General features: G+C 51.5%; 1 protein-coding gene across 3 annotated transcripts; it reads left to right on the forward strand.

The window, feature by feature from the left end:
* The first annotated feature begins 184 nt into the window (after positions 1-184).
* On the forward strand, positions 185-15,152 carry SEPTIN12 (septin 12). Of its 3 annotated transcripts, none has more exons than XM_059154115.1 (10): positions 185-429; positions 5,313-5,497; positions 8,117-8,242; positions 8,324-8,405; positions 9,971-10,108; positions 10,251-10,368; positions 10,457-10,552; positions 13,647-13,743; positions 14,646-14,697; positions 14,788-15,152. In XM_059154115.1, exons 2-10 carry the CDS (start codon positions 5,335-5,337, stop codon positions 14,993-14,995), a joined length of 1,080 nt encoding a protein of 359 aa, XP_059010098.1. In that variant the 5' UTR covers positions 185-429; positions 5,313-5,334; the 3' UTR covers positions 14,996-15,152. The 3 variants fall into 3 exon arrangements, with proteins under 3 accessions (XP_059010098.1, XP_059010099.1, XP_059010097.1); XM_059154116.1 differs by lacking the exon at positions 185-429 and adding an exon at positions 4,394-4,586; XM_059154114.1 differs by lacking the exon at positions 185-429 and adding an exon at positions 4,789-4,896 and having other exon boundaries at positions 14,788-15,150.
* The last annotated feature ends 1,599 nt before the right edge of the window (positions 15,153-16,751 follow it).

Genomic DNA, 16,751 nt, shown 5'->3' on the forward strand with positions numbered 1-16,751 from the left:
GCAATCCTGAAGGGGCTGTTCCCGTTCTCCCCACATACAGATAGGAAAGGCGCCGCCTTGAGAAGTCTAGCAACCAGCTCGAGTCACACACCTGATGCACTCATTTCATGTTGCTGCTAGAACATATCACCCCTGCACTTAGCGGCTTGAAACAATCCAAATTTATTGTCTCACGGTTCTGGAGGTCAGAGTCTGAAACAACAGCAGGGCTGTGATCCTTCTGAAGGCTCTAGAGGATAATCTGTTCCTTGCTTTTTCTAGCTCCTAGCGGCCATGCCCGTCCCTTCGTCCATCCGGGTCTCTGCTTCCAGCCTCATTTTCTCCAGCCCCGACCCTCCTGGCCTCCCTATGACGAGGACCCCTGTGATGACATCAGCCCACAGGATGACCTCACGATCAGAATGACGTCTGCAAAATCCCTTCTGCCGGGTAAGTTAACATATTTGCTCCAAGGTTCCAAGGATTAGGATGAAAACATCTTTGGGGGGGCATGATCCTTCCGGCCATACCCAGAGTGAGCAGAGAAGCCAGAACTGGGACTCAGGCACTCAGACCCCAGAGCCCTTGACCACCATATTCTAGGGTCTCCTGCCCTGGGTCCCTACAACCCCTCCATCCCATTCCGACGTCTCCAAGCCCTGTTGCAAGAGGCAGGGTCATTCTGAAGCAACCGGAGTGTTATTGCCAAAGGAGACAGCACTGCAGCCACTATGGAAAGCATTCAGGTAGTGCCTCAAAAGGTCACATGCGGTGATAGCAAACGCCCAGCTATTCCATTCCCAGGTGTAGACCCAAGACAAACTGCAAACAGGTTCTCAAAGACTTGGGCACAGATGTTTTCACAGCGGCACTCATCTCGAGAGCCAAAAGGTGGGAACAGCCCATGTGATCTGTCCATATTGGGCCCTTCCTCAGCCACACAGAAAAATGAGGTCCTAACACCTGCCACAAAACGGATGCCCCTCAAAGACATGCCGCACGGTGAGAGAGGCCAGACTCAAAGGGCCACACAGAGTGGGGTTCTGTTTCTGGGAGACATCTAGAACGGGCACATCCAGGGACTAGCGTTAGCCAGGGGATGGGGAACTCGGGGGGGGGGGGAAGGGAGTGAGTGTTTAGTGTGTCCTTTAGGGTAATGAACATGTCTGGGAACAGGACAGGGGTGGTGGCATTATGACATTGTGAATGCACTCAATTCTGGTTTGCCACCTATCTGCTCAAAAGAAAGAACGGATAACGTTGGGAGAGGGGGTGCCTGAGTGGCTCAGTCGGTTGAGCGTCTGACTTCGTGGTTCTGGTTCAAGGCATGATCTTGGGGTCCTGGGATTGAGCCCCGAGTTGGGCTCCATGCTCAGCAGGGAATCTCCTTGAAGATTCTCTCCCTGTGATCCTCCCGCACCCCACTGTCTCTCTCTAATACTTAAATAAATCTTTATTTTATTTTATTTTATTTATTTGATGGAGAGAGAGACAGCGAGAGAGGGAAACAGGCAAGGGGAGTGGGAGAGGGAGTAGCAGGCTTCCCGCAGAGCAGGGAGCCTGATGCAGGGCTCAATCCCAGGACCCCAGGATCATGATCTGAGCCCAAGACAGACGTTTAAGGACTGAGACACCCAGGTATTCTGTAAATAAATCTTTTTTTAAAAGAATAGATAATGGTTAATTTTATGTGAATTTTACCTCAATTTTACTTATTTACTTATTTTTTTAAAAACGATTTTATTTATTTATTTAACAGAGAGAGAGATATCACAAGTAAGCAGAGAGAGAGGGGGAAGCAGGCTCCCCGCCGAGCAGAGAGCCCAAGTCGGGGCTCGATTCCAGGACTCTGAGATCATGACCTGAGCCAAAGGCAGAGGCTTAACCCGCTGAGCCACCCAGATGCCTATACTTCCTTATTTTTAAGTAGGCTCTACACTGACATGGGGTTTGAACTCACATCCTGAGTCCAAGAGTTGCACACTTTATTGACTGAGCCAGCCAAGAGCCCCTTTACCTCAAATTTTTTTTTAAGATTTTATTTATTTATTTAACAGAAAGCGAGACAGCGAGAGAAGGAACAGAAGCAGGGAGAGTGGGAGAGGGAGACACAGGCTTCCCGCTGAGTGGGGAGCCCGATGCAGGGCTCGATCCCAGGACCCCAGGATCATGACCTGAGCCGAAGGCAGATGCTTAACCGACCGAGCCACCATTTACCTCAATTTTTAAAAAGAGGGAAGCACTGGGGCTCTTGGGTGGCTCATTTGATTGATCATCTGACTCTTGATTTCAACTCAGGTCATAATCTCAGGGTTGTGAGATTGAGCCTCAAAGTGAGCTCCATGCCGTGCCTCGGGCTCTGTGCTTAGTATAGAATCTGCTTCAGATTCTCTCCTTCTGCCCCTGCCGCCTGGGGCCTGCAGCTGTGGCCCCTGTCCCCCGACCATTTGGCTGGGCTGGGTGGGCAAGAGGCCTTCTGTCCACTCCTCTCCCCCCTGACCCTTAGACTTCCCATCCAGACCCTTGTTTCTTGTTTTTCATTCCCATTATGAAAGTAAGACCTCCCCATGGTGGGGGTGGGGAGGTAAGACCTTTTCTTTTCTTTTCTTTTCTTTTTTTTTTAGATGTTATTTACTTATTTGACAGAGGGAGATCACAAGTAGGCAGGAAGGTAGGCAGAGAGAGAGAGAGGAGGAAGCAGGCTCCCTGCTGAGCAGACAGCCCAATGTGGGGCTCGATCCCAGGACCCTGAGATCATGACCTGAGCCGAAGGCAGAGGCTTAACCCTCTGAGCCACCCAGGTGCCCCAGACCTTTTCATTAAAGAAAATCTGGGACATTTTAAGCTGTTAAAAAATAAAAACCCCCATGAAAGCCCCCAGACCCAAGCAGAGCAATGATGGGGGGGTCATGTGGCAGGACATATTTCACGTGGGTTAGACACCCCAGACTTGGATCCTGCTCTCAGTCCTTACTGCCCACCGGTGTGTGATCTTGGGGCACAATCCCTGATCATCTTTGCCTCAGTATCCTTTTCTGTAAAATGGGTATATACATAGCATCCCCCTTCTCATCTTAAGACCGAACGGAATAATCCACATTAACACTTCTTAGCCCGATGAGACGCTCTGGAGAAACACACACTAGATGGCCGTGTGTTACTCACCCAAATTGTGGGTGTGATCCCCCCCAGTCTTCTGTTCTTTGTATACCTTTGGGCTCAGCGGCCAGGCTCATACTGCTCAGATCACTTTACCCTGGGCATTTCGCAATCCGCATAGGCAAGGGCACCTTGCAGGTGACTGCTGCTTTCTGTAAACCTGATCATCTCGTTTGCAGTGAGAGTGGCCACCTTCTGAGCCTCGCTTCCCCCCAACAAATTGTTCAGAACCCTACTGCCACTCACATGTGATTTTTTGGCAGGGGGAGGGGTGTTCTCTCCAGAGTGGCTTACTTCCTTAAGGGACATTTCCAGAGGCCAGATCTCCTCCTGCTCAGGGCCAGTCCAGCAGTCCCCATTAGTTCAGTCGTCCACACATAACATTCTCATTTGCTTTGAGGAGGAAGCCAGGCTCCTGTATCCCTCCAGAGCTGGGGACTGACAGCTTGAGAGATTTCTCTGCTCCAGGGCAGGCTCTGCTCAGTCCTCCCGCCACAGGCCCTGCCCAGCCTCAAGTTGTGAAGGTGAAGTTTGAGCCTCTGCCTTATAGATGTATAGAAGGTGGGGGAGCAGAAGGGCCTGGGTAGAGAGGGACAGAAGGCTAGCTGGGGCTCAGGACAGTGGAGGTGAGTGGACTGGGGCAGACTTGGGTGAGTTCCCGTAGGCAGAGCAGGGTCAGCAGGCCGCCTCCTGCTTTTGTAAATACTTTTATGGCCACACAGCCACACCCTTTGCCTGTCTGTGGCTGCTTTCCCACTCAGACAACAGGGCTGAAGGGTACATGCCATAGAGATGTTATGACACACAGGCTTTCAGAGAAAATGTTTGCCAGCACTACTGAGGACTGCTCGCACGCCAGGAAACAGGTGGGAAAGAGCTGAGCCAGCTCTTGGTATAAGAAACATCTTATCAGGGACACTTTAGGGAGGGGTGAGGACTACGGCAAACTGGAGAGTTCATGGCCCAGCTACAGAGGGCAGCTCATCAGCTGTGGGCTGGACCAGAATCACCAGGGCTTTCATTCTCTAAGACACCCTGGAATTCTAGATGTTCCTGTGAACAAGAGAAGAGGCGTTAGAAGGTGAGAACGTGGACTCAGATCCCACCCACCCTACCGCTTCCTCACTAGGTGACCTTGAACACCTGGTTCAGACCCTCTCTGTAAACTGGAGGGTGTAACAGCGCCGGCTCCACGGTGCCGAGATGATTATTAAACAAGCTACTACCTTAGAGCCCCCAGAGCAACATACGCAGACTACGTGTGGGGCAACCCGTTTCCTAGATCAGTCTTTGGATTTTCAGGGCTAGCACCAGCAGTGGACAGACTGAAGAGGACACACAGATGTTCTGCTTTCCGGCTATGGATCACCGGTTGGCTTCTCCCAGCAGAGGGGTTAAGGGATATGATTTTGGAAATCAGAGGGACCGGCTGAAGCCTGCTTAGCCCAGTTAGGTGACCTTGGGTGAGGGAACTGCCCAGAGGCCCTGGGCTCCTGTATATATAACAGGAAGCAGGGGTCACTGTAAGGATTTAGGGTAGTTTTCAGAAAGGACCTTGGAGGATCTTACCTGTCCCTGACTTCAGCTCCCTGCTGTAGAGGAGCCCCCGCCTCACCCCCCATCCCCTTGAGGGGAAAGGGGTGGAGCTCGGATTCTTCAGTTAACTGTCACCCTGTCCCATCTCCCTCACCACACTCACCAGGGTCTGCCAGGACAAAACAGCCTCCTGAAGCTCCCTCAGAGTCCCAAGGTCATCAGGTGCCACACAAAAGCTGCTTCTCCCTTTCTCTCTGTCACCACGGGTCCAGACCCTGGGCTTTGCCAGGCTGGTCACATTCTGCAGGAGGTGATGGGGAGTAGCCGAGCAAGTATCCTGCCTGGACCATGGGTGGGGGCGGGAAGAAGCTGGGGGAGGGGTTTGGTGGGGGAGGAACAGATTCGTGGGCTTGTGCATCTCAGGGAAGGGTTCAGCCTCCCTTGAAAGGCAGCTCTTCCAGGAACCTCACCCCAAGGCCCTTGAGCCATGGAGATGTGGAGGATGGGTAGATTTGGGGGTATCATGTGTAGGGGGTGCCTGGCAACAGAGCTCAGGAGCCAGAGTCCAGAAATGAGAATCCAGGGGTCTCTCTCTGGGGCCCCAGTGACCCCCTTCTTCCCACCCACCTGAATGACAGGCATTGCTGTGTCCTTGGCCCCATGGAACCCATGAGACAGTCCCCCTCCCCCTGCTCATCAAGACCCTCCAGCCCCAGGACCCCACCCTACGAGACGCTTGGCTATGTGGGCATTGATGCCGTGCTGGACCAACTGAAGATCAAGGCCATGAAGATGGGGTTTGAGTTCAACATCATGGTAGTGGGTGAGTGAGCGGGGGGCGGGGGGACTCATAGGACAGACCAATGAGTGCAACCTTATGGGCCCTGGGCACATCATTCACCTGTCTGAGCATCAGTCTCCCTATCCATAAAGGGCCTGATAATGGTCCCTTACCAGGTGTCATAGTTGAAGATCTAGAAACCCTGAGGCATTAAAAGACAAGAATTACCCAGAAAGCCCCAGTCAAACCCAAACCGAGCAATGAAAGGGGAGGCTGTGGCAGGAAGTGGTGAACACCTAGACCCAGATCCTAGTCCCAGCCCCTAACACCTACCAGTGGGTGACCTTGTGCACCGTCCCCGACCCCTCTCTGCCCCCTTTCCTCATCCGGCTTAGCACAGGGCCTGGTGTTAAGGAGGTCCTCCAGAATTGCCTTTTTATATATGCAAAATTAATTTTGTAGGCCAAAACACACTAGCTACAACAGAACATAAAAGGTTGGAGCATGTAGCACCCATGAAGAGTACCATTCTAAGGCAGTGCTGTCCAACAGAAATATAACAGGAGCTATGTACCATCATTTTTTAAATTTCCAGTAGCTACCTTTAAAGAAGTGAAGAGAAACAGGAGAAATTAATTATAACCACCTATTTTACGTAACCCAGACTATTCCAAAACGCTATCATGACCTGACATGTAATTCATGTAATAAATGATCCATGAGACATTTTGCATTCTTTTTGGCAAACCCAGGGCTGCAAAATCTGGTTTGTATTTGCCGCAGATCACACAGCTCAATTCTGTTTTGCCGTATTGCTGGTGACAGAAGCCAAGTGTGACCCCCAGATAGGATAGCTCATCCCTAAGGACCACGTCCATTAGCTACACAAAGGTGTGTCCTTGTGAAGCAAGGTGCTCCCTCCTGCAAGGTGTGGTCCGCAGAGTTTGAGAAGCTCCCAGAGCAGGGAGAATGGACTGACTACAACAACAGACAGTCTGGGTATATCTCACCAAACAGCATCAAGCAAAAGGAGCCAGACAGGAGCGCACATGCTGTGTGATTCCCTAAGACAAGGGGAAGCAGAACCTTGCCCAGCTGTCGAAAGTCAGGGCAGTAAGCAGTTGTCCCTGGGGTCTTGGGGCTTATAGCTACTGAGACGGGGCATGAGTGGGCTTGTGGGGAGTTATGTGCTCCCTCTCTGTGTCCATGAGCTGTTCAATTTGTGAAATGCATTAAACTGCCCATCAGCTTGAATGGATAAACACAATGTGGTCTGTTCCTGTGATGGAACATTATTCAGCCATGGGAAAGAACAAAGCCCCCACAGCTGGTATGACATGGATGAATCCTGAAAATGGGATACTTAGGGGAAGAAGCCAAACACAAAAGGACAAATACTGCATTTGTAGGAAATGTCCAGAAAAGGTAAATTCACAGAGACAGAAAGCAGATTCATGGTTGCCAAGGGTGACCACGGGGGGAGAACAGGAAGGGACTGCCAACGACTGTGGGGTTTCTTCGGGGGCAATGCAAATGATTTGTTTTAGGGTTTTTTGCAAACTTTTTTGCAAGTGTTTGTTTTTGTTAAAACACACACACACAAAATTCGGGGGTGCCTGGGTGGCACGGTTGGTCGTGTGTCCAACTCTTGATCTCAGCTCAGGTCTTGATCTCAAGGTCATGAGTTCAAGCCCCACATTGGACTCCATGCTGGTCATGGAGCCTACTTCAACCTACTTCAAATATTTCTTTTTTTTTTTTAAGGTTTTATTTATTTATTTGACAGAGATCACAAGTAGGCAGAGAGAGAGAGAGAAGAGGAAGCAGGCTCCCTGCCGAGCATAGAGCCTGATGCAGGGCTTGATCCCAGGACCCTGAGATCATAACCTGAGCTGAAGGTAGAGGCTTAACCCACTGAGCCACCCAGGCACCCCAGAGCCTACTTCAAATAAAGAAAAAATTTTTAATTCACCCTAGTCAGTTGGAAGGTCTAATTGGCTTTATTACATGGTTCATGAGTCGGGCAGTATCCCATCCAACAAGTAGAGGGGAGCTCCACGGGGCTGTGCTGTAAGGCTTTGGGGCTGTTGTTGTTGTGTCGTCGTCGTTTTGGAAGGTTTTTATAAGAAATGCGGAGGGAGGCGGTGCAAGGAAAATCAGTAAAAGGAAAGGATTGTTCCAGGCAAGGCTGCTTTCCCTTAGGGGACAAGCCGGGGTCCCAGGTGGTTTACCTCCCTTTTCTTTGGGGGATGGAGAGCCCCATGTGACCAAACCTCATTGATTCTGGCCCAAAAATTCCTGACCCACGAGTTAAGACCACATTTCTGAGGGGGGCGACTGGGTGGCTCAGTCAGTTAAGCCCCACGACGTGGGTTATTTTTCACAGGAGCCAGACAGAGGGGATGGGTGCACAACACTGGGAATGTACTAACTACCACTGAATTATTCACTTTAAGTGACTAATGGTTCTTTTTTTTTTAATCGTATGAATTTTGCCTCAATAAGAAGGGGGGGTTACCATTGAGGGGGACCCTGACGATATTACCCACTTCTCTGTATGTTATGTTTACAAAACAGTTCACTTTCTAAAACTATTTAAGAGCCTGAGAAGCACTGCCTAAAACTAGTGCCCCACCATTGCTGTCCCCCGGTTACCCCCAGGGCAGAGCGGGCTGGGCAAGTCCACAATGGTGAACACCCTCTTCAAGTCCAAGATATGGAAGTCTACCGCGCTGGACCTGGAGAGGCCTATACCCCAGACGCTGAAGCTGCAGTCGGTGACACACAGTGAGTGGCCTCCCACCCCCCTCCCCACCCCACTCCACTCCACCCCCGCCAGTCTCACTCCACTCTGCTCTCCCCACACAGTCATCGAGGAGAAGGGCGTGAAGCTCAAGCTGACCGTGACCGATACGCCCGGCTTCGGGGACCAGATCAACAATGACAAGTGGTGAGTCCTTGGGAGTGGGGGCCGAGCCCTGGTGGTCTCTGCCCCTGCCCCTCTGGCGTCTGGGAAACAGCCCAGCCCTGAAGCAACCTAACCCGGCTGTGGCATCGTTGAGTCTCAGTTTGTTTGTCTGTATAATGGGTGTGTGCAACCATCCCTCCAAGACTGAAGGGAGTTAAGTACGGAATGTCAGAGCTTGCTGGCTAGCATACAAAATAGTTGCTCAATCGAGGTTATGGTATAGTAGGGGTTAGAAGCCCACACCGCCAGGACCGCCAGGTTAGACCACTTTCCAGCCATGTAACCTGGAACTGCTCATGGAAGCTCTCCATGCCTCAGTTTCCTTCTTTGTCACTTGGGGATGTTGACACTCACCTTGCAGAGTGCTTCTAAGCTCTTGATGAGACCCCAACCCCGTGACAGTGGTTGGTCACACACACACACACACACACACACACACACACAATCAGTACTGGCTGCATAATCTGGGGGACCCAGAGAGATGAAAATGTGGGGCTCCTTGTTCAAAAAAGTATGAAGAATCATGAAACCACCACTACAGAACATTCAGCCAAGTGCAGGACCTCTGAAGCAGAGACGGTGGGACTGCTCCTTCGGTGCTCCCAAGAAGCCAGGCCTGCACAGGGTGCCTTGGAGAGCACGTCCTGTGTGCCAGCTCTGTTCTAGACTCAGGCACACAGCAATGAACAAAACAGATGAACATCTATTTCAACCTGAAATTTACATTGTCGTGGCGCAGTGGAGCAGTGAGCACAGTAAATCAGTTATACATGGGGAGAGCCTCAGCTCTGTCATCCAGGCAGGACGTCTCTGGAAGTGGAAAGGGTCAGGAGCAGTCAGAGAATTGCAGTTTTAAGCAGAATGATCAAGCAAGGCCTCCCAGATAAGGAAACACTTGGGTAGACTGCCAGGAGATGCGAGAACGAGCCGTGTGCTAACGCGGGGGAGAGTGTTCAAGGCATAGTGGCACATGCACAGGCCCTGTGGTGGGTTTGTTGGCAGAAGGCTGGTGTGGTGAGCGGCAGGGAGAGGAGGAGGAGAGGGCTAGGCAGGAAACTGCGGTGGGATGGCGTCGGGCCTGCTAGTGCAGCGTAAGGGGTTTGGCTTTCCTTGAGCCACTGCAGGGTGGACAGAGAAGGGATATGCTCCCACTCCTGTTCGTAAAAGGATCTTTTGGGGTGCTGTGTTGACAATAGCTCAACCAGGGCAGAAGGGACAAAGGGAGAGGACACCGGAGATCCTTGTGACAATGAACTGGGCTGTGACAGTTTAGCTCTTTCAGTTCCACACCCCTGCAAAGTGTAAGTGCTCATATTGTCCCCATTTCAGGAGCAGGGAAGCTGAGGCCCCAGCTTGAGCACGGCAGGGGGCCTCTCTGATGATTCCGGGGAGTAGGAGGAGGGTGCCTGGGTAACCAAGGGCCTTGGGTTGTACAGGACTGAAAGTCCTGCATCCTGGGCTGACCAGGGCCATTGGGCTTCCTAGCAGGGGAATGGGGTGGGGCTCCCAGGGGTGGGGCTCTGAGATTAGTCCGTCTGCGGCCCCAGCTGGGACCCCATCCTCGGCTACATCAACCAACAGTATGAGCAGTATCTGCAGGAGGAGATCCTCATCACCCGCCAACGTCACATCCCCGACACCCGGGTGCACTGCTGCGTGTACTTCGTGCCGCCCACGGGGCACTGGTGAGGTTGTTGGGCCTGCTGGGGGAGGGCCCCTACCCAGGACGGAGAGGAGGAGGAGGTGGAAGAAGGAGAGTCCCCGGTGTGGGCTGGGGGCTGCCACCCCCACTCATACTCACTGCTGCCATCACCCCCACCGGAGCAGCCTGCGGCCCCTGGACATTGAATTCTTACAGCGGCTGTCCCAGACTGTGAACGTGGTGCCCGTGATTGCCCGGGCTGACAGCCTGACCATTGAGGAGCGAGAGAGCTTCAGGCGCAGGGTGATCTGGGCGTCCAGGGTGATGGGGTCGGTGGGGGCAATGAGGAGGCAGAGTACACAGGATGAGATGAGGTCACCTGCATCCCTAGATCCAGCACAACCTGAGGACCCACTGCATCGAGGTGTACCCACAGAAATGCTTCGATGAGGACATCAACGACAGGATCCTCAACAGCAAGATCCGGGTAGGAGGCCCTGACGGGGTGGGCAGGCTGGTGTGACCGAGGCTGGGTGATTTTCTTTCCACTCATCCTTCCCATGTGCAGAGTCATCTCTCTCTACAGCTCGGGGGGGGGGGGGTGGTGGTGGTGGGAGGCACATACTCCTAGCAGGTCTGAACCTCCACATATCCACAGACTCAAAAAGTGACCAAGAAATGGGTCATAGCAACCACCCACAGAACGGGAAAAAATGCTTGCAAATGATGTATGTGATAGGGACTTGTAAAGACCTCTTACAAATCAACAGTATAAGATAAATACCCACTTTAGAAATGGGCAAAAGTTTTTTGGTTTTTGGTTTTTTATGTAGGCTCCACACCCAGTGTGGAGCCCAAGGCAGGGCTTGAACTCACAACCCTGAGATCAAGACCTTAGCTGAGATCAAGAGTTGGTTGCTTCACCGACTGAGCCACCTGGGCACCCCTAGGCAAAGGTTTTGAACGGACATTCCCCCGAAGAATTTGAACAGATGGCCGAGAGGCACACGAAGAGATGTCGGTTCTGTAACACCTGTCATAAGTGAAACTCAAATCAAAACCACAAGATACCACTTCACACCCACTAAGACGTCCGTGATCAAAAATGACAGGCAGGGGCGCCTGGATGGCTCAGTGGGTTAAGCCGCTGCCTTCGGCTCAGGTCATGATCTCAGGGTCCTGGGATTGAGTCCCGCATCGGGCTCTCTGCTCAGCAGGGAGCCTGCTTCCTCCTCTCTCTCTGCCTGCCTCTCTGCCTACTTGTGATCTCTCTGTCAAATAAATAAATAAAATCTTTATAAAAAAAAAAAAATGACAGGCAATCCTGAGTGCTGGTGAGGATGTGGACAAGTTGAACTTGCACACGCCCCGGGCGGGAAGGCCAAACAGAACATAATGTGGCAGTCCCTCCAAAGGTTAAGCTCTAAGTTAGCAGAGTTCCCAGCAGCAGCCCCACTCCGGAGAGAAAATGAAAACCTATGTTCACATAAAAATATGTACACGGATGTTCCTGGCGGAAATACTTGCTGTAGGCCAAGAGTGGACAAAATGCACGTGTCTTACTGACTTATGAACGGAGAAACACACGTGGTGCGTTCACACAATGGAATATTCTTCAGTCTTAAAAAAAAAGAAAACCTCCCACGTGTATAGACCTGGAAAGCATGAAACTAACTGAAAGGAGCAAGACAACAAAAGGATAAACATGACAGGACTCCGTCCGAAATGTCCCAAACAGAGAAATCCCACGAAGACAGAAAGTAGGTTAGTGGTTGTTGCCAGGGGCTGGGGGTTGGGAGGGGAATGGGGAGTGACTGCTAATGGGAGTGGGGTTTCTTCTCAGCATGGTGGAAAATGCTCTGGAATTAGATGGTAGGGATGGGGGCACAGTCTTGTGAACTGTACCTGTAAAGCCGCTGAAACTTTAAGAGGGTGAATTTTATGATACAGGAATTCTATCTCAGTAAAGATGTTCCAAAAAAGGAGCGGGGGAGGCGGAAAGTAGCTAATATCTTCTTTTTCCCCAAATCAAGTGAATTAGGACTCCAAACCCCCACCTTACTGTCCTTGCAGTACATCTAATGTCTGTCTGTCTGGATCGTACAAAGGACCCTGGTAAGGCCTGGGATCATCATCCATCATCCATCACCCTAGACTTGACTCCCTCCCCAGGGGACCCTTTCTAGCCTGCAGGGCAGCGGCCCTACATAGCCTCAAGGCCAGTTGCCTTTGTACAGTAAACAACCTGCACATCTGCACATGGAGACCCTCCTTCCCAGCTGATACCGAGTGTCTCCATACATTCCAATGAACAGGAGTTCCTCTGAAACACTAAGAGAGCCTCGACCTCTACCACAATCTGGTTTCTGCCCCAAGGCCTGTGAAGGCAGCAGCCTGGCCACAGCTGGAATGGAACCGGAAGTACAAGGAGAACAAACCTGACATCTCAGTAAATCATCCAGACACCAAACATTCATTGAGGGTTTGCCACAGGCTGGCGCCAAATAAGTGTGCAACAGATAGCTCGCTGCTGTTAGCGTCCGTGTTGTTCCTCATTTCAAATTAACTCTCAGAGAAATAAAAAAACAAAGCCCTGGATAGCACTTTGCAGTTTATGGATTCGAGTCTTCTCCACTTCCGACCACAAGCAAGTGAACAACTAGAATTTTCAGCAGGGCTCGGGAAACGTCTTTTTTTTTTTTTTTTTTTAAAGATTTTATTTATTTATTTGACAGACAGAGATCACAAGTAGGCAGAGAGGCAGGCAGAGCAAGAGGGAGAAGCAGGCTCCCTGCTGAGCAGACAGCCCAATGTGGGGCTCCATCCCAGGACCCTGAGATCATGACCTGAGTCGAAGGCAGAGGCTTAACCCACTGAGCCACCCAGGCACCCCCAAATGTCTTTTTGTGTGTGTGTGAGGGGCCGAGATGATGATAAAGGTATTAGACTCTGCGGGCCACGCCGTCTCTGCACAGCCCCCACTGTCTGCTGTGGCAGCAGGAAAGCAGCCTGGACCAGAGCAGATGACTAGATGGGCCACGTGCCGACAGACTTTCCACGTGGAAAAACAGGCATGGCTGAATCTGGGTCGCTCACTGTAGGTTGCCAAGCCCTGGGTTACAAACCTGTGTCTTTTAACCTCACGATAACTGATGGAGGTGGTCACAGCTCCTGTTTCCCAGGTAAGAGATGGGCCATCTGCAAGATTATGTTATTACTGTGGCCTTGGGTAAACTTCCCAAACATTCACAAAGCCTGTGTATGTGCCGTCCTGACTCCCCCTTGACAAGATGAGGAAACCGAGCCATTGATGAGATTTTGTACCTGGTGACTTTTTTTTTTTTTTAAGATCTTATTTTTAAGTTATTTGTTCACCCAATGTGGGCCTTGAACTCCCAACCCCAACATCAAGAGTCCCAGGCTCCACCGAGCCAGCCAGATGCCCCGTGTCTTTTGCCTTTAGATCTCTGTGCTCCTTCTACCACTTTTTTTCTCTCTACAGAGGACAATGTGCCTTTCCCACAGTGACTTCTCTCCCCACCTCCCAGGCAAGGCCAACCCTTCTGTTTCGTCTCCTGCAGGACCGGATCCCCTTTGCTGTGGTCGGGGCTGACCGAGAGCACCTGGTGAATGGGAGGTGTGTCCTGGGCCGGAAGACCAAGTGGGGCATCATTGAAGGTCAGTGCAGGGACCTTGCAGAGAATGCAGGTGAGGGGGAGGGTGAAAAGCCAGGCACATCCTACTGCCTTTGGCACCTTCAGCATCTATCGAAGGGCCCAGAGTGGGCAAGCCCACAGTCAGGAAACAGACCTGGGACCAAGTCCGTCTTTACAGCTGGGAAGCCTAGGGCAAGTTCCCCAACTCTCTGAGCCTCAGTTTCCTCACAGTAATGTGGGCATGATGACAACATCAACGTCATAGTCAGTTGCTTTGGTGCAGTAGATGAACTGCACATCTGCACATGGAAGGTGGTGGGACAGGCCAGGCCACTGCTTTGCACAATGGCCAGCACCCAGAAGATACCCTAGGCACTCACCAGAATTTACTGTGGGCCTACTGCGTGCCAGGCAGACTATATATGATTCCTGAGGGGATACAATGAAAGGAGGACTGGCAGGGTTCTTGTCCTCATAGAGCTGATGAGACAATGAGACAAAGTGGGGTGGGAGAGAGGGCTGCCTGAGGGAGCAGAGGGAGGCCTCCCTGGGGTGGAGACTGGGAAGTGAAGGGGGAGGAGCCAGGGCCTGAGCCTGCAATTTACCAATATAATTACTAAAAGGATGTAATATACATGGTATATATGGTATATAATGTAAAGTAGTAATGTAGTAATTATTAAGGATACAATAATGGTTAGTGGATTCATTGATTCACCTCTTTTAGGAACCGCCAGTACCAGGCACTGGGGAACAAAGCAATGAATGAACGAGTGAATGGGAGGTGGGATAAGACAGTGAGAAATGTGGGGGGAGGGATGCGGTGGATAATGGGGGTACACAGCATACAGCAGGCGCTTACTCGGTATGCACTGAGGGCAGAGCGGGCAGGGCAGGGCCAGCGCACTGCGTCCTGTCTTGCAGTGGAGAACCTGGCGCACTGTGAGTTTCCCCTCCTGAGAGACCTGCTCATCCGGTGAGGATGGGGGAGCCCGGCAGGGGGGCTACGGGGACCCCAGGGGGAAGCTGCAGCAGGGCCTGGGCTTAACCGCTGCCCATTTCCCAGCTCCCACCTCCAAGACCTAAAGGACATCACCCACAATGTCCACTATGAGAACTACCGTGTCTGCAGACTGAATGAGAGCCACCAGCTGCCTCGCGGGCCTGGTTGGGTGAACCTGGCCCCGACCCTTGGAGGGCCCCCGGCCACCCCCCGGCCATCAAAGGTGTGCCAGCAGGCCCAGGATGACTCTGAAGATGACGAGGAGTGCTGAGCACCAGGGCGCCCGGGCCTCGGGGCTCCCAGTGTCCTCGGCAGCCCCCAACACAAGTCTATGTATTAGAGCATGTATTAAAGGTGGACATTGCTTTTTATGAAAAGCTGTGCTTGGAAAACAAAAGGCATCCTTTTAGATGATTTCTTTGAGCTATCATCAAATAAAAGCATAGTTCTTTTTTTTTTTTTTTTAAAATAACGGTGTCAGACCCCAGGGCCTTGGGGGAGTCCTGAAGACCTGGGAGCATGTACCTTGGACCACAAACCCCTTCGCCCCAGAACCAGAGCCAAGTTCCAAATCAGGCTCTGCCGCGGTCTGCCAACCCTCCTTCCCCACACAGGGCCAGGCCCTGCATCATAAATGCTTAAAAAGTCCCCGTCTTCAGCTATCTTCCCCAAACTCCCCTTCCTGTCTTCCTCTTTGCCCTGCCCAGGCAGACCAGCATGAGAAGACTGTTGTCTCAGCTCAAGCAGGGGGAGAAAATCCATTCTTCCTCTGCCTTTTTGCTCCTTTAGAGCCCTCAACAGGTTGGGTAATGCCCACCCATAGCGGGGAGGGGCAGTCCTTCTTACTCAGTCTACCGAATCACAAGCCAATCTCTTCTGGAGACACCCTCACAAGTGCACCCAGAAATAAGATCTTGCCAGCTGTCTGGCCATCCTTTGGTCCAGGTAAGTTGACACTGAAAACTAACCATCCCACGAACTGGAAATTGCCTCTTCCACGATGCCCTCCATGACTTCCCCAGGCTGATTACTGTCTGCCTGCTCTGCATGTATCACATGGTTTGTTTTCAGGTAAGTCTCCCTCTCAGGCTGGGAGGTCTGTAAGGACAGTTATATCAGCTTCATCCTGGACATGACAGCTGGTCGGGACCCGGCTGTTAAGTGAACAAACCCTAGATTGCCTGCCTCATAGCTGTTCACCCCACCAATTCACAAATCTGCCAACCAGGCTTATGGAACTCCCCGGGGCCTGTGGGGACCCACACTATCCACACCAGCATCCCAGAGGCAGTGTGTTGCCACAAAGGGATTTAGCACATTCCTGAGGTCAACATAGCCCCAGGCAATACGGTGGGGGATCCGCAATTGTATTTAGAGATTGTATTAGACCTTGTGTTTCTCAGGGTTCCTGGGTGGCTCAGTTGGTTAAGCATCTGCCTCTTAATTTCACATCAAATCGTGATCTCTGGTCCTGGGATTAAGCCCAGATTGGGCTCCAGGCTCAGTGGGGAGTCTGCTTGAGGATTTTCTCCTTCTCCTTCTGTCCCTCCCCCACCTTGCAAATAAAAAAGAGAGAGGAAGGAAGGAAGGAAAGAGAAAGAAAACAAAAAAGAAGTAAAGACTACCACTGTACAATCTTGCCTAGTTTTTTAAAGATTTTATTTATTTGAGAGAGAACACCAGAGGGAGAGAGGAGCAGAGAGAAAAGGAGGAGCAGACTCCCCACTGAGCAGGGAGCCCGATGCAGGACTCAATCCCAGGACCCCAGGATCATGACCTAAGCCAAAGGCAGACTTTTAACTGACTGAGCCACCCAGGTGCCACTGAATGATCTTGGTCTTATGGGGAATCTAAAAGAGCTGGATTCATAGAAATGGAGTAGAGCAGTGGTCACCCGGGGCTGGGATGAGCAGATGTACTAGGTCAGAGGCTACAAACTTGCAGTCATAAGACAGAAAAACTTCTCAAGATCTAATATACAGTGTAGTGATTATAGTTAACATATATTGTATACTTGAAAGTGGCCC

The sequence above is a fragment of the Mustela lutreola genome, chromosome 17 (genome assembly GCF_030435805.1).
Source record: "Mustela lutreola isolate mMusLut2 chromosome 17, mMusLut2.pri, whole genome shotgun sequence".
NCBI classification, from domain to species: domain Eukaryota; kingdom Metazoa; phylum Chordata; class Mammalia; order Carnivora; family Mustelidae; genus Mustela; species Mustela lutreola.